The following is a 27,158-nucleotide window of genomic DNA, read 5'->3' as shown; positions in this document are numbered from 1 at the left end:
GATATTTAGCATTTTTGCAAAATTCATCCAAGAAACCAACAGCTTTTGCTATACCTCATGGTTTTCAACATATTGAGTGCTAAAACAAGTCAGCTGGGGTAAAGAATGTACAGACACTGCTGATATATGTAGGGATAAACTGCTTTAATTACCGCATTCTTTTTTCAAGATAATGACTTAATTTTAACATGCACATTTCTGACATTTGCATGTCATGAGATATAAATCCCCCCACATTCAATCAAAGAAGTAACAACCTCTCAACAAGATCAGAAAATAAAAAGACACCTACTCTTTCCAGTTTGTCCCTTAAATTAGTACAGCTAAAAGAGTTCTAACATTTTATGTAATTTTAAACAGAATTTATAAGGCACACATTTCAATTTTCTATTAATGTACTAAATCTAGGAAGCACAAACAGTTAATCTGGATATAATAGTGCTCTGTGGCACACAAAGTGTGAAGGAAAGTAAAACAAGGAAGTGACAATATTGAAGTGGTTCAGAACAAAATTGTAGTTTCAAATCACACAGATATAAAACAGGTTGAAAAATATGAGGCGGGTAAGATGTTTCTGAGGCTAATGTTCACAAATGAGATTGCTAAGAAAAATGAACAGCTCTGTTAATTAAAAATTACTACTTCAGCCTTTTCTAACTGTGCATTCATTCTTTCTACTTCCTTAAAAATCTTGGAGCAGCTGCAGTATTTAAACAGCATCTCTATATATACTTACAGCTAATTCACAGTCTATTCAAGAGGGCATCTCAACTGAAAACTAACTAAATTGGACCAAGACTAAATGCAGCAATCATGCATAAGAAAGAGAATTTAACATATATGTATAAACTGGGATACGACAGATGACAGAAATTTTTTTCCAGTGAAACCAAAACACAAATGACTTGGTCTGGCCAAGCTGATAGGTGCAGCAATACAGAATTCAATGCTATATGCAAGTTGACTAGCATTCTCCGTGTTAAACTAGTGATGTTACTTGGAATTGCCTCTGACCTGTTACAAGTAAGAATGGATATTTTATCAACTGTCAGCTAGACTTACTTAGATGATGAGGAAAACAGATGTCATAGAATTATTCCCCTCAGTTTGGATGTAGGTAAATGAGATTCACAATGTCATTCTTGCTGCATGAATTCCACCATCTTGGTAAAATAAAACAAAACCAAACCAACCAAAAAAACAAAAAATCCTCTTTGTGTTTTAGTATTTGACTTGAATAAGGTGTCAAATCCATTTTACAAGAAATAAAGAATTTTCTTTCAATCTGTTTCTATTAGCTATGTACAAGTTGGACAGTAAGCCATATGATATTTGCAAACACTACAGAGTAGTTTATTTATCAAACTCTGTCAGTTTGGCAAACACTAATTTTAAAAAATACTGAAACTAAGCAATGGAATACCCGCACTTACTTTTAAGTATGTGCTTAACACTCACTGTTTGCAGAGGGCTTTTAAGAGAAAACCCAGTCATTTCCAAAACTTGAAAAGCCATAATGTAAATTACCTGGAAGGCTGGATGTATTAAGTGGATCAATCAAAATGATTTTATCTAAGTAGTGTGAACTGTTAGGCTATAAAGCAAGAACCAAGACAGATCTGTGGGCAATGTACTGTACTTCTTCATCTGAAGGAATTATAAATACAAAATAGGCAGGCAACTTCTCATTCATTAACTTCTCAAATATTAACTACAACTGATTTGGGCAAGAAAGCACGGAATCAGTTATGATCCATTCCTTTGTTATCCACAACTTCCTAAATGTTTTTAGCAATAAAACTCCAGATATCACAATAGCACTCAGTCTACATCCACTATGCATTGAAATGCCCTGTGAACTCTAGCCACAGAAGAGCAAACCAAATGAAATTCACTGCGCTGTCTAGCCCTGTACACACTGTGTCGATACCTGCTCCAAAAAATGTTGGTCTCAAGAAGTATGTATCCTGTTGTAAATCAACAACTAGAACTGTGTGGACTCTGTCCAGTATAGGACGTGATACATTCCATGGGAGCCCAGTGCATCAGACCATACCAAGTCCAGGCCAAAGCATATCAAGCACAGTAACTGCTCTCAAACAAAGCTGGGGATGTCATCCTTACCACTTCTGGAGAATATTTTTAGTGATTATAGAACTTGCTTAGGACAAAATAAAACAACGACAATAAAATCTGCCTTAGCTCAAAGAAATACACACTGTTTTCTTCTCTCAGAAAAGCATCCTCCTGGCTACATCTTTTCTCAGAATCCCAGGTGGATAAAAATACCCAAACTACAAATCTCTAAGTCAGAACTGTATACCCCTGGAAGAGCAGAACTTCATGCAACATTTTGTGTCTCACAATCCCCACTGACTGTCTTTATTACTTTCAAAAAAACACTCAATTGCCCTTCTGATAATAAAGGAAGTTTAGAGACTTAATATCGACATTTTCAGTCCCTCTTGGAGCCAGTCTCCAACAGTTTTGGCATGCCAGTGCACTGGCTTAATACCAAAGGCAAGAATCAGCATATTTTGTGTTGCCTATAAAATATTATTTGGAACAAACTACTTTATACAAGAATCTTATCCAGCCACACAGGACAATGAACAAAGAGGTGTTAAGTCTTGACCATAAAAATGAAAGACACGCTAGTATAAAAAAAAAGAAGCTTCACAAAATATCAGTAGCTCGACAGTACAATAACTACAGAAAAGTAATATTCTCTTTTGAGAACATTTTTGCAACCTGCAGGGAAACTATAAAAATCTTCATTATAACAGAGTACTCCTTACTGAGAAGAATCCTGTACAGAGGAAAAAAAAAAAAAAAAAAAAAAAAATCCAAGGTCAACACTATTACACCCCTGTGGTATTTATTTTAACAGCTCAGATCACAGAGAAAATCTAGATTCAATCTGCCTCCTCTAGTACAAACTGGCACACTTCTTACAAGGAAAATGGAAGTTTCCACTGTAAAGAATAAAAAAATAAATCACAGAGCAACGTCAAACCAATATAAAGAATTCAGAAATGTTTGCTAAAGGTCAGAAGTACACACATGCTTCATTCATGCTTCTGTATTATTGTTGTACTGCTTCCCACTTAGCAAAAACAATGGATGCCATTTTAAAGTATGCATAGTCTGCAGGGGAAACCTCCCATATGTGTCATTTGAAAGGTGGATGACTATTTTCAATAAGACTGTAAATGAAAACAGATGCAGAAATCATGGGAGAAGCAGACAGACAGTAGGGAAGAAGAATCTACTAAGCTAGTTTTGAACCGAAGTGGAGAAATCATAAACAAGCAGAAAAAAATAATTGCAAATAGTGTTAAACGAAGAAAGTAGGTCTTATTATACAACTCTTCCTAAAGACCTGTAGATTCCTACAGCCATATCCTGAAGAAAACAGTAGTTATACATTTGATGCAATACTTGATAAGATGGAGCAGATTTTTTCTATTACATATTAATGCAGGCATGCAAAACTCAAGATTTTTCCTGACTTTGTAAGATCATTTCAGATTCTTAGATATGTAGTAACCTCAGCTAATATTATTTATGTATTGAAGTTATTTATGGAAACATGACTCAAAATGTACACAATAACTGGGTGAATAAATAGACGCCCATTATGATGTATACAAGCAGTGGGTTGCTGTTATTTTGATTTTCTTACTTGTATGTATATTTACATACCGTTTTATATTAAACTAGTTTTCACTCCATAAAACCTCCCTCAGCAACAAAATCAACACCAACAAATGTATATTTAGTAAGGACTACAATGAGACCAGATATGTAAAAATTATTATTATTCAATAATAAGCATGTTTTTTACAGGGGTAAGAAATGCACTCCTACTTATTTTTTACCTTGCTGAAATTTTTGCAGGGTAGATTTTTTCACAGGTAGAGGCTATAAACAAGTACAAATGATGTTGGCATGCACAGTGGCTTACATTTCAAAGTGAAAATCCAAGTAAATATGGAGTAAATATGAGGTAAATATTCAGTTGCCTTGTATGAGCTGCCCTAATGTCATGTCATTGACAGCACAGATAAATATCTCAGTTGCAGACCTGAACAGTTGGTTGTGAAAATGTTAATATTTTTTTCCTTTGACACTGAAAGATTTACAAGAGAATCAGGATTTAAAATCTCATGTGAACAGCATCAGTGGTGTCATTTATATTGAAAAACCTACTGAACCTAAGCAATGACAAAGGACTTTTATCCTTTTTTTTTAAATCTACATGCTTACAATTCCAAGGATTGACATTACTGATGAAAGAATTTATCATAATTGAGAAGTGACTTTCATATACAATGTTTTAAAGAAATATTCCTTTAAAATTCGGTTTTCTTAAATCAAATATGTAAGTAGGTCAGACAAGGCTGGTTCTTGTAATGCACCTTTAGTAACTAACTCCAAAAGGCCAGATAAAGAGCAATTAAAAAAAAATAAATCATACATTTTAATCCTTACCAGCTACAGAGCAAAGATTTTTTAGCAAGAAATATGGAGAACATTTTACCACCTGGATGACTGTCAAAGAATAATGCGATTGAGCTAAAATTTCATTCCACATAAAGGAGAAACTGATTTCAACTTATGCTAACAGAGATTACAAAACTGCTATTATCTGTACAGGGTTAGTGGTAGGCCTTGTATGACTACAGTAGTAACAAACACACTTTCAGAAATACCAAACCTTTTTTCCAAATCTTGCTATGCAACGAAAAAATGTATAGAATTTTACATGACATATGTACATCTCTGCTGATAATATTCTTCAAATGTTACTGCAGACACTTTATTTATTTATAAATCCTTTTCATTGACTAACTGCATAAACTCTTTCCAACACAAGTATTTCAACAAACTGCTATGGGATACTAATTCAGGTTCTTTGGGAATAGTAGAAAATTCTTTACTTGTGAAAGCAAATTCAATTTAAAAGGTTGAGAAAATAATGAAGCAATGTGTTTTTCTCTTTTCAATATTTATTGCTGAGGCCAACAATAAATGCTTAGATGAACAATGGCAGTTGTCTTCTACCAGAAACATGCACGCTCACCCACCGAGAAAACAAAGTCTTCATAGTAGGTAATACTTCATACAAAAGATAAGTAACACTGTGGCACCAAGCCAGCAGAAAAGCCTATGCTGATCTGGGAAAGGTCAATTGTGCTCAAATGTTTCACTCATATTTCCGTATCACTTTTTTGCACATAAGAAAAACAATTAGTAGATGTTATTTTACAGCTTATTCTACAGGGACGGTATATTTAATAGCTGTAGCTATTAAAGCGAATAGTTATAACCTTCAGTAAGGTTCCAAGCATGTAAAACACTATGTAAATTGATATAGGTTAAAACAACAACAACAACAAAACCAACAGGAAAACAAAACCAAAGAAAGCTCTTCAACCTTTGAACTGGGTTTTATTATCTATGATTACGCCTGCAGGAATTAAAGCTGTAATTTGCTTTTCTGTATGACCACACAGTATTGCACACCAAACTGGTTAGCAAAAATTCTCTAATTAGAAAATACGCTGAAGTAAGCATGTGCTATGCAACACAAAACAAATATTGATCACAATTGTCAAATCTGTTGCAAAATCTAATCACAATGCTCTATGACTTAACTTTGTATAATTACTTTCTCAAAGACCTGTCATCAAATGCTGGTCCTCCTTTTATTTATTCCCGTATTAGAAGAAAATGGCCAAATAAAACTCCTGTCCACATTTTATTTCTGGTATGTTGTGTTCATAGCAAGGTTTGATGCTCAGCCAATTACTCAGTTAAGAACATTCTTTTCAAGATATTAAAAACTGATAAAATGTACTTAAAAGCTTGCAAAAAATGCCACTGCAGGAGTGTAATAAATGTAACATTTCTGGAACAGTTTTGGGATTTACACCTTGTGCTGTCATTTCACAGAAGCAAACATGCACAAAACCACTGTAATAACCTCTTGAAATCAGATAATATTCCAGCAGCTTAGTCTCACTAACAGAAGGAGCCTGGGCATAAGCCAAGAGGCCCAGGTGCACTGTGTCATGCCAGTATTTAATGCAGTCTAATATCTGATATATGCTAGTGAGAGAAAATACTCAGGATAAAGTACAGATAATAGCACGGACAACCACTCATTGCTAAATTACTTCTGCTCATTGTGCTGGGTGCTTTGTATTAAATTTTGTCGTCAAGTGGCAGGAATCACAGGGAGAAGTGGCTCAAAACTCCCTTCTAGTAACCCTGGATAAGGATCTATAATATTAGGCTTTCATATGATAATGGCAAATGATGCCCCTCTTTGAAAAAATTCAGCCTGATAATGAAAGTCCTAATCAGATTGTTGTTGCTGAGATCCAGGAGGTGGGGAGTGGTGCCTTTCTTTCCCCTCCCCCAGTTAGCAAATCTAGCAAACTTGACAAGATGGGTTAAGTCTTTGAGAATTTATCTAACATGAATTTCCAACAAAGCCCTTGGGTTGTTTTATAAAACTGGAAGGTAGTGGTTTAATAAAAGTTGCACCACCTGAGGCATTTTCATTAAAGGCTCTCTCTAGACAACATCACAATGTTTGCATTATCCTTCTGTGGTCCCAAGGGAATACAAGCACTACCCTTTCAGCAAGAGTTGATATTGTGTGTGAAGGCATGAGAGAAGATGATTAAATTTTGCTCCTACTCATAAAGTAACTGCTTGCAAGAATGCTGTGGTCAGGATTAAGATTCATTGATTTCTGTTATTCACTATTTGAATGGCTAATGTTTTTTTGGTTTGTTTGTTGGTTTTTTTTTTTGTTTTTTTTTTTTAGAAAAAAAAAAAAAAAAACATTCCGGATGCTTTAATATTTAGTCATGGGAATGAAGATTTTAATCCTAACTACACATTACTCTCAATGATTGTACTATTTATGCTATCTGGGCTCCTAAATAATGATGGTAATTAGCCGATTAGGACACTACAGAAAACAGGTGCAAGGCTCTTGAGTGGCAGCATCAATGTACAGGATTAAGGAACTATGACATTTAAAATGATTAATCTGTTCACTGTGTTTAGCAACAGGAAACACAAATCACTGAATTCTGAAACATAATGTTATCTCTGTGGAAAAATTTCACACACACACACACTGAATGCGTAGTTAGAAAGGTTCACTGACGTTTTCACCCGTTTCAGTGGACTCACCATCTGTGTAGACTTCTCTGCGCAGATGTCCTGGCTGGTGTTTTTGCTTTTTGGCAGGTCGGACCTTCTGTATTACAACAGCACTCATGTTGCTGTCAGTAGACACAGGGCTGGTGGGTCTGGGACAATGTGATGCATGAAAATGTCTACGGCCTGAAAATTGTTACAGAACAATAGCTATTATTTTTCTCATCCAAAATATGATGCTTCACACTTCTCTTTTTTCACATAAGAGCTAGCTGCCTATACAGCACTTCAAAAATACTGTCATAATGCTGTTAATACTCTCATTCTTACTGTAAGCAGTTTTAGAGTAAGACATAACTAAAAAGAAACATTTGCTATCCTACTAATAGGCAGGCTGGCTTAGTTCCACACGAATTATCCAACTGGTTTGTAATGGGAGCTCTTGCTCAAGGAGCCTAAGAGCCATACGCAGTCAAGTACAGACAGGCTTCCAGCCCAGCAGGCTTACACCCCAGCAGGCTTACACAGGCAACAGAATGTTTCACTCTTAAAATGGGCTTCACCTCCCCTGGCTTGGGCACAGTGAATTTTCCTTCAAAAGAGCAAGTCTCTAGCAGGACTTAGCTACAGATGGCCCCACCACAGCTTTGTGTGAATTACTAAGAATGCATTGTGGATATATATGACTAGCATTTTATCCTAGCTTATTTTCAGGCAAGAATTGTCACGTATCCAGGATGTGCAGTCAGGTACAGGTAATATCAATACATAAAAGTCACTGTTGCATGAACTTGACTGTTGTAAAATTATTTATATGTAGTAGTAACAAGACGTTAAAAAATCTTTTCTAAATATATAAATTTACACACACACACACGTATATATTTGCATGAATGCATTTCTAGAAAATATATTAAATCCTGGCTCCATGGGTACGAATGGGAGTTTTGCCACCTACTTCAATTGGCCAGGATTTCATCCAGAATTACTAAATTACCTCCCCTCTCACTCCTCATGATGAACAGCTGTGTGGAAATGAAACAAAGGACTGTTAACTCAGAGAGGATATCAGAAATGAGAGAGGAATGCTGCAAATCTATCGTGTCAGTGTGGACACAGTTACGACAGGGTCCTCAATACTCAAGGTTTAGCAATTCAATAGATTGACAAAATATTTAAAGATCTGCTTGAAATTAGCATTTCATACTGCAGTATTCTTATTTCTTAGCTAACTGTGGCAACTTTCATCAGAACTAATCAAGTTGCTGATTACCTACATAAAGCCGGCATTGCCTATAACCAGTATGTTGCAAAGCAACAGCAAAACACTAATCTTTTCACTGATTCAGGAAAAAAAAAATGTTCTTCCCGCATATTCATAATCTATCATCTAAGCTGTAACTAATAACAGCTGTCAAGTTATGAAATCAGCACAAAGCCAGTTCATCTGAATAATACAGCAGTAAGAGTTGAATAGCATTCTCCAAAAGTTAATAATTAAATATGAAATGGGAAACAATTACAAATATTTTCAATTGAAGGGAAAATAAGACTCTGAAGGTTTAGTATTTATATAGACATTTCAATACAGAGACATTAAATCTCTCATGAAGACAGACTGAAAATACTTGGAGCCTTACACTGGGAAAAGGATATAATTTTGTAATTTTTCTTAAATTATCCCTTAGCAAAAACAGTACCTATTAGAAAAGGACTGGAAACTTTTCTAAAAGAGTAACGGCACACTTGGTTATAATGAAGGTGTCATATTTTTGAAACTGTAAATTTTCAGATAATTCAATGCCAGAGGAAGCGTTTGAGTGTAAAATGTGTCAGGGACTTCAGGAATGGTCATCAGAGCAGTGAGCTTGGAGAAAAAAAAGTATTATAATAACAAAAATGTTCATATTTACACATGACACTACCTTTGATTAAGCAGTTTTATGTAAAGAAGTGATTTCTAAACTTTGCTCCACAGCTTTGTAAGTCATGCACAGCTAGGCAAGACTGTGCTAGACTCATTCAGTTCTGGCTGGAAATCCATGAACAGGGCTGAAGTTTGGCAACAACCAACGAGACAAAAAAAACAGGAACTACATAAGTGAAAAAATACAGAGCAGCAATTTATTTGAACAGCTCCAGCAAAAGTCCCATACTGCCTCTTCCACTAGAGAGAATTTCCCCCTCTTTCTCTTCCTGAATTTCCAAATATATGAATAGGAATTTAGTGGGTAAGTGGTTGTGGATAAGTACATGTCATAATGGAGCTTTTTTCCCCCTTCTCTTTTCAAATACAGGACAGACTCACCTCCTGCTGCTTCCTGCATTTGACGTCTGGCTACTTTCAAGCCAGCATATTCTGCAGCTGCTGCAACGGCCTGTGCAAAATCTGCATCAGTAAAAAATGATCCATCTGAAGAGCTAACGCTAGACCGCCCACTTGAGATGTTATCTTCTTCGGAAGCTGAACCCCAGCCATTGATCATGGACCCTGTTACAGAGCTCTCCAAATCACCAACACTTGAGGCAGGTGTCTGCTCAAGGCCACGCAAAAGGAGTCTTCTATTCTGCATCTTAGCAACCTCTATATCCGCCTCATCTTCTTCCTCTTCTGGTGCGTCAGTATCCATGTCAGAGACCAAGGGCCCTGAGATATATCCATAGGTATGTGGTGGAGAGATAGGCCTTGGAGGGGGTGGAGGACTCACAGGCTGACGTCTGCATAAAAATACAAAGGTAAGAAGAACTGAAGTCATATAACATAGCTAGAGGAAAAAGGAGATTAAATTGATCAAAATACGCAGCACTGATTTTAATGGAAGTTAGCCTATGTTGCATAAAACTCCTCATTTCCTAATATCATTCATGTACAGATAGTAGAAGAGGTGTTTATGTGGCTAATTAAAAAAATCATTTGTGAATACTTGAGTGTAAGAGCAAAAGTGTCAGTATATTAAAACTAGAAGCTTGAAACCTCTACCCAAACAGATTGCTCAAAAGACATCATCTTCCCTCCATCCATCTCAGTGATTCAAAAAGATCACAGAATTATAGGGGTTGGAAGGGACCTCCAGAGATCATCAAGTCCAACCCCCTATGGGGTAATAAATGGGGGATAACAAAAGAGATACTGATGTTTCCTTATTTTTCAAATTGGCCTACGTGGTATTATAAATAAAGAATAATCTACTGTAATGCTACATCTTAAGGATACCAAAATTCAGGTAAGTGGTTAATTTATTTTGAGCTCAAGAATCATCAGCAATGATGTCTGAAACTTAAAGAAGTAATGTATTAGATTTAATTATTTTGGCTTTCCGTTTACTTAAAAGTTCTCTCTAAAGTCCCAGGCATTATCACTGTCAACAGGCTTTCTTTGCAGGGCCACAGGCACGATCTTTAATTACCATTTGTCCCAAAGAAAGAAATACTTTCTACGGCAATAGCTGGACTGTTGGTTTTGCTTACCAGGAAATTATACTGCTGTCCATTTTGCAATAATTTCCAGTTATTTTTCCTTTCTTGAAAATTTTCTGTATTATCTCACTGAATGGCTGGTGAACTAAGATCTTTTTTGCAGGTGACTTTTGTTTTTCTTTTAATAAATGAAATACTAACTTTGAAAGGACAATTCAGCAGGGAAAAAAATAATACTTTGCAGCATGAACAAGCTGCAACCTCCCTGGACTGCATTATCTAGACACTACTTTCCATTTTTGGTAACAAGTACTATATGTAATGAAGACAAGTTAGAGATATCTACCAATAACAATTTCATAGAACAAAAAAGAACAGAAGCCATTAGAACATGTGAAGTTCTACTTGCCTTTAACCAGAGGCCTTACTCAATACAGTTTAAATGTCTTAATTTCAAGATCGTGTGACAACTGTCCTCACAAGATATTTTCCAGTCTTTAGTATTACTAGTATTTTAGTATTAGTAATACTAAAGCCTGTTATCCAGGCTTTAGTATTATTAGACAGGCAACTGACCACAAAATATGTTAGCATTTTGGAATACAGTGTGCCTTTCAGCCTTCAAGACTAAGTGAGAGCAGCTGTTCATGGGCATATGGAGTTGCAGTACTTGGTCCACTTTATCTGATGCAGTGGTTCTTACTTTAGTAACGACATTGTCTCTGATCTTAAACACTGACATATTCTGCTATCCCATTAATCTTTTGTTTTTCCTCTACTTGTCCATTCTTCCAAACATAATCGGTAAGCTAAAAATTTATCAAGCTAATCAGACAGAGACATGTCATAGTATACAATCATCACCATCTGGTTTTCACCAGAAATTCAGATAATAATTCAGCAGGACTACAAAGCTAATAAAAAGCATGGAAACCAGTATTTTTGGCATTAATGTTCACTATGAAACTACCACTTAGCAAAAAATATGGAAACAGTGCAGACAGGTAACATTCAGTGCATTTTTTAACTGGAAAGCATTGTCATACCATATTCAAACCAGAAATTTCCTTCCAGAATGAGCTACATCTGCTGAGCGTAACCAACAATTAAACAGCAATGCCATGGGTCATATAAACACCATTAAATAAAAAAGACAGTCACCAAGGACTTGCCAATTAAGTAACGGAATTATATGAATCTTTTTTTTTAAGTGATGCAATGGGTACAGCAAAAAGAAAAGAAACAATGTCTAAAGAAGTAAAGAAGTAAAGTCAAACTTACCCACTAACAGTGGTAAGACTTTCAGAAAAACTAGGCTTAGCCGTTGCAGGAAAGAACAGAATAAAGACATTCTATTTTTTCCATCAATTCAGTAAGTAAATAATAATCCTGAAACACGAAACTCAACTTTTTTCAGTGACTTTGAAGATATTTATAGTGACCTGCCTTGAGTTGTTAAACTGAGAGAACTTTTTGTTTATGTGTGTTTGCATATTATCCTCGAATGCCTACTCCATTCAGTGTATCTTACTTCCCAAAACACATAATATGAGGTCACTTAGTATTTCAATTTTTGTTTTAAGCATCCAATAGTTTAACTTCTAAATATCCTTGCAGACAGAAGTGCTAAAATGAACACTTTTGTGCTCTTACATATTAGAATTGCTCAAAATTATGGGAAAATATTATTAGCAATCCACAAATAAAAAGAGTGGTTATAAAAATTCAGGAAGATGGAGGAAAAAAAAAGATAAACAACACAAGAAGTGTTACCATAACAAACAAAGAAAAGAGATACAAATAGGTAAAGCAGAAATAAGGAATAAAAATAAAAGCAGTTGTTAAAAAAAGAATATTAATAACTACTGCTTACTTAAAAAAGGAAATACAAAAAATTGAACTATCTTTAAAAAAATACATATATCTGTAAAATACATCCATAAATGTCCAGTAAGCTATAGGAATAAAATCAAAAGTTGCAGTCTGCTCACAACAAGCCTGTAGTTTGCTCAAAACAGAAAGTATGACAGTATTATTACAGTTAGGTTGTTATCTTTATGATGATAAACAACATATGCAAACCACTGGAGAAAAGGAATATAATTTTAAATGCAAAATCTGTATCATATTATCAAAAAGCAAGACATGTACGTATTATACATACAAAGCCTCATTCAGAATTCAGTGTTTTATGGAACAAAATCTGAGTATACATGCAAAGTAGTTTGCACTAAAAGCAACTCATAGAAGAAACAAAATTTCCCCATAACAAATATCTATCTTTATTAAAGTTGGTCATTCTTTTAAGTGAGGTAGGAGGAAATGTTAAGAAAATTTTCCAAGCAGTAATTTACTGTATTAGGATTTATGAGAGGAGGAAAATCTATAGGATATATAAATTATATATTTATATATATTCATACATATGGATGACAAGTTAATTGCACAGTTACTGTGAAATAATGCATGCTATTTTATGGTAATAATGCAGTAAATCTATTGGAAACAATGGAACTGTAATTATATGGTAAGCTGTGTTAACGATACCACTTTAATATCCTGATGACTTGAATTTAACTTGTGTCAGCACAGCACATACCATAAAGTGATATACTGCATTTTTTTCCGTGGTATAATAATAAAGCAACTTAATTATGTATTTCTTGGGTTACAAATAGTTCTAGTATTCTGGATCAGAAGTTAGATATTAAGAGATCAAACACCAAGGGAAAAATCTTGGCCTCACTAAATTCAACAGGAATTTTCAGTGGGGCCAAGATAGCTTTTGTCACATCTGCCTCACTGCATTTGCATTGACACACCTCCGTTCAGGTTGGTGTTGTATGTGACTCAGATCCTCCTGACAGTCCTGTAACATGGGCTGGAGTTCTTCCTGGGGAGAAGGGGTGAGAGTGGCAGTTGACTGATGGCTATAGGAGACTGCGGCTGGAGAGGAAGCTGCTCCTCGGACAGGTGGAGTAGGACCTCGCTCATCTTCTTCCTCTTCCTCTAGCTCATCTTGCTGCAGATACATCCTTGCAGGTGGGACTGGACATGGAATTTCTTGGTCATAGCTAAAATTATTTTTTTAAGAAAATAAGGACTTATATTTTTACTGTGTAATTAGCATATTTGATACATGTATAAATAGCTCAGGAAAAAAGAATCCTTATTATATGCGCACTTGATAACAGCTCAGTAAAGATGTACTGACTAGATGTATATGCCACTGTCATTAAGTCTCTTTAAATAGATATTCTACAGCCAGTTGATCAGCAGCATCAGAATGGTACGAAAGAAATCTCTCAACGCCAGCTTGCAGAACAAGTTATTGTACAATTAACTAACAATCAGAAGTAGAAATGAATTATGTGTTCATCTTTCTTACCTTTCATCCACTGAAAGACTGTAATCTTCACTATTGCTATGGGGAGGTGGATGTGCTGGAGGGGGTGGAAGAAGATCTGCCCAGTTCATGCCAGCTTGCTTGGGAGCTTTTGGAGTCCGAGCACCCTTCTTGTGCCCTTGACTCCCTGTGAATAAAAAGTAGTACATATTTTTAATGCTTTTAAATAACTGCTAATCACTGTGCTTTGAAAAATAAAATAAACATAGTCCCATGTTCTCTTTAATTTTCTAGGAATTTCCTGTTGTGATGAGTTGGAATAAACTGGTATTCCTTCTTTTTACACCAGTTTGTTATTGTACATTCTTTGTAGAACTGCTCCATGTTCTTGAGTAGTTGAACTCAACTAGAAAATTTACATAGCATAGAAAAAAACCACATGGAATACAAGAGTAGAATTGTTAATAAATAGTCAAAATGTAATAAAACCATAAAATAATTTTACAAGCAGTGTAATTAAGAATGAGCTTCCCACTTCTATTAATTACATTATAGATTATCATCTAAAACAAATGAGCTGTAGACATATTTTCAAAAGTGCCTTTCTATTATTTAATTGCTGGAACCTAAAATACAATATGATACAGATATGATCTATTAAAGTTCCACTGTTGCATTAAGTCACTGAATATATGTAATTTGTACTTGTCCACTGAAATGTTTTAGGCACAATGAAATTACCAGTTTTAGTCTAAATGGCAGGTGCAGTTGAAAATAATTGCTGGCAGAACTAAAATAACAAAGATCGATGAAGTAGAGCTCACATGTTTTCAGCTACCGTTACTGGGAAATTGGGAAATTATAGCTTATAATAGAACAATGCAGCCTTAAGAATTCCAACAACTCTGAATAAGAACAGTTATTCAGGTGGTCATGAATCTTAACTTTGGACATGGTTATGATCAGAAGGGATTCTACCATTGTTCTTTTGTATACATTTTTTCCTTCTTTGTTGCTGTTACTTCTTTAATTGCATATAAAGTCACCATATTTTTAAATATGTTTTCTTCTTCAACTGCAACATGGTTTTATACCTTCATAGTTAAGCCTAGACACAAGATTACATATGTTGCAGTGAGATTTAAGAAGCTTGTTATTCTCACTTCTGCTACCTCAGTTTTTCTATTCTTATATACAGTAGTTCTGCCTATTGTTGCCCCACACTAGCTGCCAGATATCAGTACATCAGTATATTTTTGCTATGCACAATTATTTTCCTGGTGTATCTTGTATGTCAAGCAAGATCCTTAAGCATCCCAAGGCGACCATCATCTGCATTCTCTTCCCTAAGCACCGTGACATATACTAAGTTCAGCACAATTAATTTATTACTCTGGTCACCTTGCTTCATTCCCGCTGGAGTCTGTGGTATAGGACTATAAATTTTTAGCATTAGAATAACCATAATAGGTGTCAGCATGGAGAATATCACCTTCTCTTTTTTAATATGCATGGGTTCACACACTGAAACGTTTCATTCTGAATTTCAGATCTTAAAGCCATTGAAGAGACTCAGCACCACATTCCTGTGTTACAGACCCAGGTGAAAGGCTGATTCCTACAGGAACACCATGAACAGATGGGAGAACTAGGAGCTATGCTCATCCATCTCACCTCAGCCATTGAGAATTCCACTCACCACAGGCACACCCTCAGTCATAATAGGTTAAGACAAAGCGCAGGGTAGGATTAAGGCAACAAGGTTATCAAAGGAGACAGCAGAATAGAAAGTGAAAAGGAAAACCCTAGCCTTCATTAGCAGAACTCCAAGTCTATGACTGTGATCATAGCTCAGCCTATCATCAGCTCAATAGAGATCAACATAAGGTAAGTACCAGACTTACAGTAAAGCACCAGATCAAGCCTAGGCGTGGTTCTGATTTGCCTTTGAAAATCTCCCACCCCTCTCCTAAATACAGAAGCTGAAACTTAGCAGTTAATGCCAATGCAATAGCAATTAAATATATTCTGTTGCTCCAGAGCACAGTTTCAGTTTCCTGGTCAATGTTCCCTGGTGCAAAAATCTAAGTTTCATTTCAAGATTTCTACAAAGGACTGTTAAGTGTTTTGCATACGAGATGCCTAGGAGAAACAAAATTTGACTTGAATTATTTGCTGTCTACATTTAATTGATGTACAAGAGTATTTTGATATATAGTGACTGAATTGTGTAAAAATAGCTGTACACATAAATGTTCTTTAAAGTTTATGGGATTGGTTAAAAAATCTTTGGGTATCTTGAGACTGTTCTGGGCAGTAAAATTCTCTCAAATGCACAGAGCTCACAGATGGAAAAGGAGTCAGTACAGCATAAGGAAGTCAACAGTTAACACATAAATTAAAATAATTGTCATGACTTTTCTATCTGGAGATCATAGCATTAGCCAGTAGGGTATGAGTATTATGAGATCCAAATCCAACTTGATTTCATAGTTTTGACAGTTTTCAACCATCAACTAATGTACATTTAGATGGCACCAAGCAATCATGGGAATGCAACAAAAATGCAGGCACCTATTGAACCAGTTTTCATGCTGTTTAACATCCCTGTACTACATAATTTTCCTGTGTCTCATCCTTTCTTTAAGTCCAGTAACACGTGCTAACGATGGCTAGAAGGACCAAACACCGCAACATTTGGAAAACATTTTAGATACTCACCAGATGTGCTACTGCCTCTATCTGAGCTGTTGTAAGATCCACCTGTATTCTGGTCGTATGACTGGTTGTATGGAATTGTTGGAGCAATACTGTCATTTACTCGGTAATCTGAAAGTTTAATAGTATAGTTAATGCTACTCTTTAGAAACAAATCATCTTTACAGCACAAAGCAGATTTCCTGAAAATACTGAAAAAAAGAAAACATTGATTTTTTTTTGAAAGGAAAATCATTCTATAATGACAATTTATTTTTAAGTTGTCTCTGTAATTTTAAGGAAAATCATGGGAGTAGCTCTATTGCAAAGATGAAGTAAAATGAAATCCTATGCACAGGATAGTAGCAATGCCTCTGCAATGATATATAGATCTATGTGGGCATTTTGCATATGAATGGATCGTCACCTTGATTGATTTTACATGGTCTCTGCTTAATTTATGCATACAAGGCAGCCAGTGGACTATGGTAGCTACTTTTTGTATTTCAAAGGTGACAAACCCACAGAGGAGTCAGTCCTGTATGACAAGGGCTGAATGGTTTGCTGGAACAACAGTGCAGCTCCACTGAATTTGGTTTACAACAGAGGAGGTCTTCATTCAAGGTCTACTACTCCCTAAGAAGATTTCTGTTTATATTGGCTCATGTAAATCCTAGCAATGCACGGGATCTTTTTTGCCAATGGCCATGACAGTATCCGCATTCTCCATTTCTTGATACATATATGACTTTTAAATTGAGATTTGGCAACCAGATCCCCAAAACTTTTTCAGAAGTAAAATGCTCGTCTGAGAAAACAGTACTTTCATGCCAAAAAGTATTTATAATTTACAGAGAACATAAGGGAGCTGAGTTACTCTTCATACGACAAATAAAACTGCGTCATAAACAGAACCATTGGACATAAAGTAGCAGCGATGAAGTATAGCATTTAACTCATCAAAATGGTTATTTCCCATCACAAAAGCTGTAGGTATAATTGTCAGCAAGATGGTTTTGTCTTAGGAAATGAGAAATCCAAGATCAGAATACTGACTCATAAAATGGCAAAAGAAAATAAAAATAAACAAAACTAAGAATCCAGTCCCCATCTGCTGCAGAAATGTTTGTGATAATGTAAGCATGGGAAAAAGAGCAAAATGATGAATTCCACACCAGAGTGTACTCTGTAATAGTTTCTCAGCCTAGCCGCATTCCACAGACCACGCTGAAGCTCTACATACTGCATATGTTTACACAGAGGATAAACAGTAAATCAACACTCTGAAATATGTATATATGACTGTCAGCAGACAATGCTTTAAGGGGGCCTTCCACACTACAGTATGCTAGAGAATATGCAGCTGTAATATACACAGTTTGAAAGATGCAGTATCTTCCAGGGTATAAAACCAAAACATACTTTAATTCCGAAACAGATATGTAATACACAGTTCATGAAAGAAAACATAATTACAAAAAATAAAAAAATAATTAAAAAAAAAAAAAAATACATCTTTCACCCTCTAGTAAAGAGCCACAAAAATTGAATTTTCTTTTGAAATGTTTACGTCAAGGGAAGGTGTCACATTTTATATCACACTTTGAACTCTATGAGCAGATAAGTCTGGTAGAGGAATCAACATTCCTGTAATGAAGTGCATCTTTTTACTGCATAAGTATCACTATGCGACCACTTGAGTTACAGCAATCCATGCAAGAAGCTCAAAGTTAGAATGAGTCCAGTTCCTAGGGATACTGTTTTGCAAATCAGGTTATTAAAAGAGGTTGCATGGTAGCCCAGAGGGCCAGCAAGAAATCACATACCTATTTCTTCTAACTCCCACATGCCCTCAAGGCCACAAAGGTACATTCTGATGTTTCACGTTAACACTGAAATCAATTTATTTTTAGCTTCTGGATCCACAGACTTCAGTCAGGGTAACAAAGGAATTTAGTTTCCAAAATTGTGTGCAGTAGCTTTGCCTCTGAATATGTGAATGGAAGGCTTGCTAGGAATAAGTCTAAAATGAATTGTATAGCTCCATTTCTGTCCCCAGTGTACAATACAATACAATTTTACAGAGTTTCATATGCAAAATTTCATTCATTTACATGAACATGTAGATTTAATTAGTCTCCATCCACGACTGGGAAGAGTAGGTTGACCTATTTAAAATTTAAGGTAGAGTATAATGTAACTACCATGCATCTGGCTTATGAATAAAATATGTGGCCTCTGCCTTAACCAATCCCTTCACTACTATTAAATTTAAATTAATCTCAAATCCATAGGAAATATATTTTATACAATTTTTTTCTAAAGATACAACTTCTTATTTGTTATAATAAATTCAATATCTGAAGGTTATTGTGGTGCTAATTAACTTTCTGACACTGTTAGCTGACAATTTCTAAACCTAAAGAGAGAGACATCTAAAAGCACCACAGAAGACTGTAACTGCTGAACCTGAAAGCTTTAGACTCCCAGCACCAGAAGGTCAAAACTCCTCTGACGCCTAAAGAGGAGAAACAAGCTAAAAACTCTTCACCTTTGTTTAATTTGTTTTGCTCCATAATGTTGTACTGTATGGGTGCAACCTCTTGCTTTTGCTGAACAGAGGGTTTCCAGTGTTTCTCATTCGTATCCCCGCTGCCATTGTTAACATTATTGCTGATATTTGACTGGATGAGTTGAGTGGTGGCATAAGGAGTGGGCTGCCCAGGTTGGCTGACAAATCTTCCATCCTTTAGATTTGGACTATTGAAGGTTTTCATCTCATTGATTTTGTTGCTTAGGTCCACGTCACCATATACAGTTGACTCAGGCAACATCAGGTTTGTCTGCTTGTTGTCCAGCTGATTGTTGTAATTTGCTATACAATCGGCTAACCACAGAGGAAAGAAAAAAGAAAAGGTCATTCTGTTCGCTTACGCTATACTTTCAATGAAATTCCCTTTAAATTTTTTTCAGTGCAAAACTATACGGTTCATAACCACGAGCTACTGTAATTAACTAAATAATTTATAGAATATAATTTACCTCATAAGTTATTACTTACAGTATTAAGTCTCTTCTGTTTCACTGTAAATTGAGATCTATTGAGTTGTATCTTCTATGACTTACCTTTTTTTTTTCCTTTTTTTTTTTTTTTTCTTTAGCATTGTTTCTTTCTTTTTTTTTTATTTTTATTTTTCTTATGTTGGCCACATTGACAGTATGAGCATCCAATGAATCACTGTGATAATTTTCATTTAAAGGAAAAATCAACCCAAATTTTATAGTGGCAATAACTTTATGAGACAGTAATTTTGCATCAACACAGAATAAACAGAATTTAGACTTTTGCTATCAGTATAAGAAACTGTATACAAAAGATTTTTAAGAAACAGACTAAAAAATGATTTCATGTTAACAGAATTGAAGGGAAACAGTACAATGTTAAAGGTAACTCAGTACCCAGCAGCAAAACTTTATTTTAGCATCATTTCCTTGTACAGTATTGTATGTTGGTTTAGAACAAAAAGACAGGAAAACACTCTGGGTTTTTGCTAATTGCTTTGATTTCTTCAGGGTAATGCCGTAGTGATACCACCGTCCTGGTGTGCTAAATGTAGACTGCATAGATAGCATAAATTCATTCTTCTAATAGTTATTGCATCATTAGATCAGTACTTATCACAATCATATGTTAACCAAATGTGCATTGATGCTGAGGCCACTACTGTGTGAATCAATGTGTCTGCCTTTCCAGCTTCTCTATCTTCTATGACAGTAGTTCAGCAATTTTTTTTTTCCTTTCCTTAACCAGTCTTTTAGAAGAATACTGAATGGAGTAATGCAGTCTGTGGACAGGCATTTAGAAGGTTGAGTGAAAACAGCATTCCATGATCATTAAACAAGAATTATCATTTTCCAGCTGATTAATGCATCAATAATTATGTAACAATCACCAGGAATATACTTTTCATCTTTAAAAATATGTAGCATTTATGTTAAAGTGTTTGAATTGAAACTTTAAGTCCATTACCTGTGAAGGCTGTATTTATTTTACCAGAAAGGTTGCCAAGTAAAAATAAGTACAGAATTCAGGATTTGACTATTGTACTACATTGAAATAACTTCTAAATACAAAGGACATTCAATTTCAAAAATATTCCCTAACACATACATTTTTCTTGAGAAATATTTACTGAAAAGAGGAACAAAATAATATTTGAGGAAGAAAATCAGTGATCCCCATTTACAGTGATTAAGGAACAGTACCAGAACATGCCACATACAATTTATTCATTGCACACTGCATACCCTTCAGCTTGTATTTTTGAAGGTTTTACTGTTTGATTTATTTTCCTTTCTTACGTGAGTTGATATTTATTTATTGTCTCACAATCTTCTCCTTCATGATTCTTTCTTCTTAAATGTCTTCATTTCTGATTTTTCTCTCACCTACTGAGACCACACAAGTCATTTCTCCTTTCCAAGGGCATTATATTATACTGGGCAATTATATATCCAATATATTCCTAATTCCCAATAGTTTATGTGTTGGTATATTATTCCTTGTAGAGTCACTTGTGACATAAATTCTCACCTCCTTCCACTTTCAACTGCATCTGATTTTTGTATAGGGCAATATAATCTATACAATATATGCAGAAGAGACATTTTAATACAAATGTAATAGAATTCCTCATACAAAGTATTTAAACAAAACTGGCCCACCTTTATAACAGAAGATTTATCCTGTTAGACATTTTTGTAGCATTTCCCTTTGGAACAACATGTTCCCATTCTGTTAAGTTAGAAGAATCACTAGGAACTACTTGTCTGACCCCCAAGTTTGCAATCTCTACTTCAGAGGAAGGAAGCACTTTGCAACACAACCAAGCTTAATACTAAAGCTAAATCAAGAGAGTATCTGATGCTATAACCACTGTTACAACAGTCTGCAAGTCTCAGAAATGTCATTCTCTTCCTTTACTGAATTTGTTAAGTTTCAGTTACTCAAATCTGCCATTTGCGTTTGCTACAAGAGATGAACAGAATCAAATAGAACAGAAAAGAATAGTCCAGCTGGAAGGAACTATCAAAAACCATTGAGTCTAACTGCCAAAAGTCAGACTCACAGGGCAAGCCAAAAATTAAAGCATGATATTGAGGGCACTGTCCAAATGCCTCTTGAACACTGACAGGCATAGGGCATCAACCACTTCTCTCAGAAGCCTGTAACAGAGCTTGACTAACTTCATGATACAGAAATGTTCCCTGCTGACCAGCCCAAGCCTACCCTAGTGCAGCTCTGTGCTGTTCCCATCATCAGGAGAAGGGTTCAGCACTGCCCTATGCCTCCTCTCCTCACAGAGCTACAGAGAGCAGTGAGTTCACCTATTGGCCTCTTCTCTAAACTAGACAGCCCAAGGGTCCTCAGCCTCTCCTCACAGGACATGCCTTCAGCCATGTTACTGGTTTTGTTGCCCTTCTCTGGACACTTCAAAGGACCTTAACATCCTTTTTGTATGGTAGAGCCAAGAATTGCACACAGTATTCAAGGTGAAGCCATACCAATGCTAGATGTAGCAAGGAATCTCCTCTTTTGACAAGCTAGCTGTGCTGTGTTTAATACATTCCAAAATGTGGTTTGCCCTTATAGCTGCCAGTGCACACTGCTGGCTCATGTCTCTATCAGAAATCTCTTTACATAGCTATTTGTGGGCATAATATCCTCGGGCAGAAAAAAACACAAATCCCTAATGTTAAAATCTTTCACCTTCTCCTGAAGCACCTGGCACTGGTCACTGTCAGACAGGATACAGCAGGAGATGAATTACCACTATCACATTATGGCTGGTTTCACATTAATTATGCTGGAGGTAAAGCTGTTTTGCACTTATGCAACTTCACTATAGGCAATCATACTTCCTTTCAGAAATTCTAGGAAGTGTTCCTAGCAAAAATTAGCTACAGATGCTGGCAGACTGTAGGCAATACAGAAAAGATACATTTTCATTTCTCACCAGTTACAATGATTGTGTTAAAACAAAAGGATTATCAGGTCTTTGTAAAACAAATTCTATAACAAATAGTACTTCCAGATAATTTTCTCCTTTTGTCTTCCTACTGCACTCACAAAGTTTTCTTTAAGACTACTCCGAATCCTGCCCAAGATCCTGGGATTGAGCTTTTAACGTAAGATTTCACAATTGCTTTCAGATAGTGAAGTTAACTTATTTTTATTCACACATCCTAAATAGAAAACCAACTACCCACTTTTGTACAGAATGGAATTCCAAAGGAGGTTCTTAATGTGCCAAAGAGTGTCTGGCAAGTACTGTAGAGATTTTTCTTTCTTTCTACCCAACATGCCCAAAACTTCTTGAAAATGTCACCGGTACCATTTTGGTATTTGTCCTTCTCCAGCCAAGTAACAAAGATGTACAAAACAAAATGAAGTTGCCTTATGTTTGCCAGATGTGAGAACATACATGTTCAGTGCAACTTTTGGTAACATGGAACACTGCAAAGGTTCCTTCAGTTTTTGACACGACTGGCTGGGGACCGAAGGGAACGGAAAAATCAGGATTCAAAGATGAACAGAAAGCATAATCATGACATAGTGGAATGAAACTACATTAAATGTGAACATATTGGAAATAAAAAAGAAAAGTAAATCTGTTCTCATGTATTTTGTACTTTATGTATTTATGTACTGTGTAAAGAAAGTTCCTTAGCAAGGTAGAAACATATCTAACCTGGTCGACTGTATGTCGTAAGGTTGCCATCACTGTTTCCGTTGCCAGAGGTGCAGCAGTTGATGGAGCAGTCATTGTGATTGTTCCCTGTGTTAGGCCAAGTATCTGCTAGCCAGGGCTGCGTGGCTGGTTCACTGATGTTCAGGAGTCCTGGCCTTTAGAAACAAAGTTTGGTCACTTCAGAAACTAAACAGAGACATTTTCAAGCTGCAATTATATTCTTCACATTAAGTTCGATGCCACATGTTTCATAGAATTACAGAATAGCTTGGGTTGGAAGGGACCTCAAAGATCATTTATTTCCAATTCCCCTGCCATGGGCAGGACTATCCCTCACCAGCTTAGGCTGCCCAGGGCCCCACCCAAACTGGCCATGAACACCTTCCACAGTTTCTCTGGGCAGCCTGTGCCAGCACCTTACCACCTTCTGAGTTTAAGGGCTTAAGAACTGAAAAACACAGCTTGATTCTTTGGTACAGTTGTTTCTAGTTTTTTATATAGTCTCTTATTCTGAAGTGCTGAACTGCACATCTGTGTTTGTGTGCACCCTTTAAATGTCTGTAACACTTTGGGTTTATTGGCTTTTCTTTTTTTTTGGGGGGGGGGAGGTGGTTGGAGGGAAGAACTTCATTTTTCTTGGCATCTTATTATCTCTTAAAGAAAACAAGGGAAGAAAAAGGGGGGATTGGTATTTGAAACAAATAAGTACAGACCTCAAGCATGGAAGTAAGATGGATATGGAGAAATAAGATTCATTTGCAAAAAATTTGCCAGTGAATAGTCACAAACTTTTGGTAATTTATGAAGACAGGTACTAATCACTATCAGATACTACTATTGTTATGGATCATATGGAACTACTGGAAATGTTCTTAAAAAATAAAATGTTAACCTCTGAAATCGCTAGTTGAGAATACAAACTGCATGTGGTTTGTTATGGAGGATATAGTCTGCTAATGCTGCAGGCTTAAATCACAATCTCAGAATGACATTTAAAACATCTATACATCCATATGTGAATATATTTCTTCACAGCATAAGTCACCTGACAATTTAACATGGGAGGTGATGAGGCATGACTTACTGTCAGGCTAATAAACCAGCAAATACACATGCATTAGACAAATATTTTTTGTAAATCTGAAATAAATGTACAACTATGTTGTCCCATGAGCAGCCCAGCCAATTTGAAATAACCTGCCTTTATTTTTTTTTTCCCCCCTAATTCTTACTGAAAATATATCTCAAGGCATTTGAAGACAGAGCCTTCCAGAATGTTCAAGCACTTCCAAGGCTTGTGCATTGGGTTTCTGTATAGAGAGCGATACTTCCTTTGATGCCAAAATTTGCTTTGTATTTAAACAAGTTGTCCTGCAAGAAATGTGTTGTGAGATATATAAGCAGGGGGAAACTCTGCTGCAGCCATTTAGGTGGAACTGCGGACCGAGATGTTTGCATTGCAGCTCCATGGCCTGGTACAAGATAGGAGATCATCTTTTCCAAAAATCTTTAACCTCTGCAGTGAATTACTTGAATCCTTCAAATGCTGGCCTAGTATGTGGTGGGGTGGAACAAGCAAGCAGCTGTGTGGGTGCCTGGATGCTGGCTGGAGTCAATCCACTCTAATTACTATTACTTGAATTCTGTCCGGAAGAGGGATTGCCACAGAAGTGGTTTTTTTTTTCAGCACCATTGAAACATGCATTATTTTGAAATAGCTGAATGTGATATTTTGAATTCTAAATACTGCTTTAACATGCTTGTATAACTGCACTTGGCTAAAAGGCTAAACCTTTCCAAAACATTGTGAATATAATGTAGGGAAGTGAAAGCACTGAATATGAAATTCAGAGTAAAGATTTTCGTACACAAAGATATTTTATATAGCAGAATTGTTTTTTATATTCTACTAAATACTGTACAATGTCACATGCTCTATAAATGCCATATACTTGAATGGACAAAAGAAGCAAAGATGTTAGCACCTTGAACCAATTACAGTGCTAGACTGTGACACTGATCCTTAGAACAAGGACAGTAAAAACCAGTGCTGCTTCTTCAGCAGCTATAAAATGACTGCACACGAAGTAGACACTTCTGGGTTCATTTCTGCCCTCTGCATCTATGCGACTGTGCTTTGTCTACCTCATGCTAAGGGAAGAGCCGAAAGCACAGTGGCACAAAGAGCACAAAAGGCTGTTAACTGTGTATCTTTCTGAACAACCTTGTCAGGGAAAGATGGTCTGTATCTGCTCTCTCTTATTTTCTCACTATCCTGGGGTGAAGGCAGCAGCCCAGTGATTTACAGGTTTGTCCATTCAAACACTGCATGGTAACCGTTCTAGAGGTTTTCCTCCTTGGTTTTATGACTACAGCAACACAGCAGCATGCAGTTCAGGACACAGAGATCCACAGTTGCTCTTAATGTGCCAGATTCAGTAGCAGCAGCAGATTAATATGCATAGCATTCTAGCATACTGGGAATGTTTAATTTTATGCCTAATCTTTACCATTACCAAATTTTTGTATGGTCTTCCAAATTAGGAATAACAAAATACCACTTGTGAAACAGGAATTGATATAAGAATTTATCACCCAGCTGTTCTCCGAGATTTTAATGTTTATTCCAGTGTCATGCCAAATCCTTAACTCAAATGCTTACAAAAGGGTATGCATGGAAAATGCCAGAGGAAAAAAAAAAAGAAAGAAAAAAAAGTGTGCTAATAAAGTGACACTGCTCTGACATGCTTTTTTTTTTTTTTTTTTGCTAAAACTGTTGTTTTATGTCCTGAGGATATCTCCATCACTGTTCTGTCCATTAAAAATCACTGTTTTGTCCATTGCCATTCACTAACTAATAACATAAAGCCAGTAAACATATTTTAGTTAACTCATAAATCTGGAATAGACTTACTTCTCTAAGAAGGAGGCTTTAAATTAAAAACCTACCTGTTTCCCTCTCTTCCAGTGCAGATTTCTTGCAAGTGATGCTTTAACTGTTTTGCATAGACAGCAAGTCACCTAACAAGCAACTTGTGTCTTCAGAAAAATTTTCCAATAAATTTTCTTTTTTCTCTGTTGTGTTTGTGAACCATCTATATTTCTCAACCTTCATAAATGCCTCGACTTAATTACTTCTGCTCCTTCAATCAGCTACCACCATCAGACCTCTATTTTGAAGTTAAAGTGCTCCCTCTGCTGCTCATTTTTTTGAGATGCAGCTTTTACAGGTTAACAAAGCAACTCAGCTAAAAATACCCATGACCCATTCTTTGGAAATCAATCTAGAAACTAAGATCACTTCTTTCTAAGCAGAAAAATACATGGTCCAAACGTATACATTAATATTATACATCAAAATGCATTTTTTCATGTTGCTGTTATGCCACCACTTACAAGGACAACTGTACTCCCAGCATCTTTAAAGGTTGTTGTACACAATTTACAGCATTAAAAACAAAGCACGTAATTACCTGCCTCCACTGCTTACGGCATCTCCTCCTCTCTGATAGGTTACTGTAATATTTAAAGATAAAAAATGAAATAATTTAAAAAGCAGAAAAGATTCCTTAAACAGTAGTATTAAACCTGCTTTTGTTTCATTTCAGCTAAGACAGTAAATGTACAGTGTTTATACATGAATTGAGAATTTCATCCTGAAAGTCACTCCTTCTAATGCAAGTTTATACATAATACTTCTGTTTCTTGATAATTGCTACTCTTAGCTCCATGAAAGTTTCATATTTCAGTTCCATTCAGAAAAA

General features: G+C 35.9%; 1 protein-coding gene across 12 annotated transcripts in view; it reads right to left on the bottom strand.

Moving 5' to 3' along the window:
• The window catches only part of ROBO1 (roundabout guidance receptor 1), a 694,688-nt gene that overhangs the window by 4,381 nt on the left and 663,149 nt on the right, over positions 1–27,158 (bottom strand). For 11 of the 12 annotated variants that reach the window (XM_048933857.1, XM_048933865.1, XM_048933858.1 and 8 more), the window contains 8 exons: positions 26,868–26,910; positions 23,395–23,549; positions 19,194–19,529; positions 16,667–16,774; positions 13,988–14,132; positions 13,422–13,673; positions 9,491–9,900; positions 7,216–7,368 (listed from right to left, as the gene is read on the bottom strand). In XM_048933857.1, coding sequence (XP_048789814.1) covers positions 7,216–7,368; positions 9,491–9,900; positions 13,422–13,673; positions 13,988–14,132; positions 16,667–16,774; positions 19,194–19,529; positions 23,395–23,549; positions 26,868–26,910 — 1,602 coding nt within the window. The remainder of the gene's footprint in view (positions 1–7,215; positions 7,369–9,490; positions 9,901–13,421; positions 13,674–13,987; positions 14,133–16,666; positions 16,775–19,193; positions 19,530–23,394; positions 23,550–26,867; positions 26,911–27,158) is intronic. The other variant, XM_048933867.1, reaches the window with a different exon arrangement.

This window comes from Lagopus muta, chromosome 1 (assembly GCF_023343835.1).
Source record: "Lagopus muta isolate bLagMut1 chromosome 1, bLagMut1 primary, whole genome shotgun sequence".
Taxonomy (NCBI): Eukaryota; Metazoa; Chordata; class Aves; order Galliformes; family Phasianidae; genus Lagopus; species Lagopus muta.
Note: the sequence above shows the minus strand (reverse complement) of the source record. Positions and strands in the feature narration are given on the sequence as shown.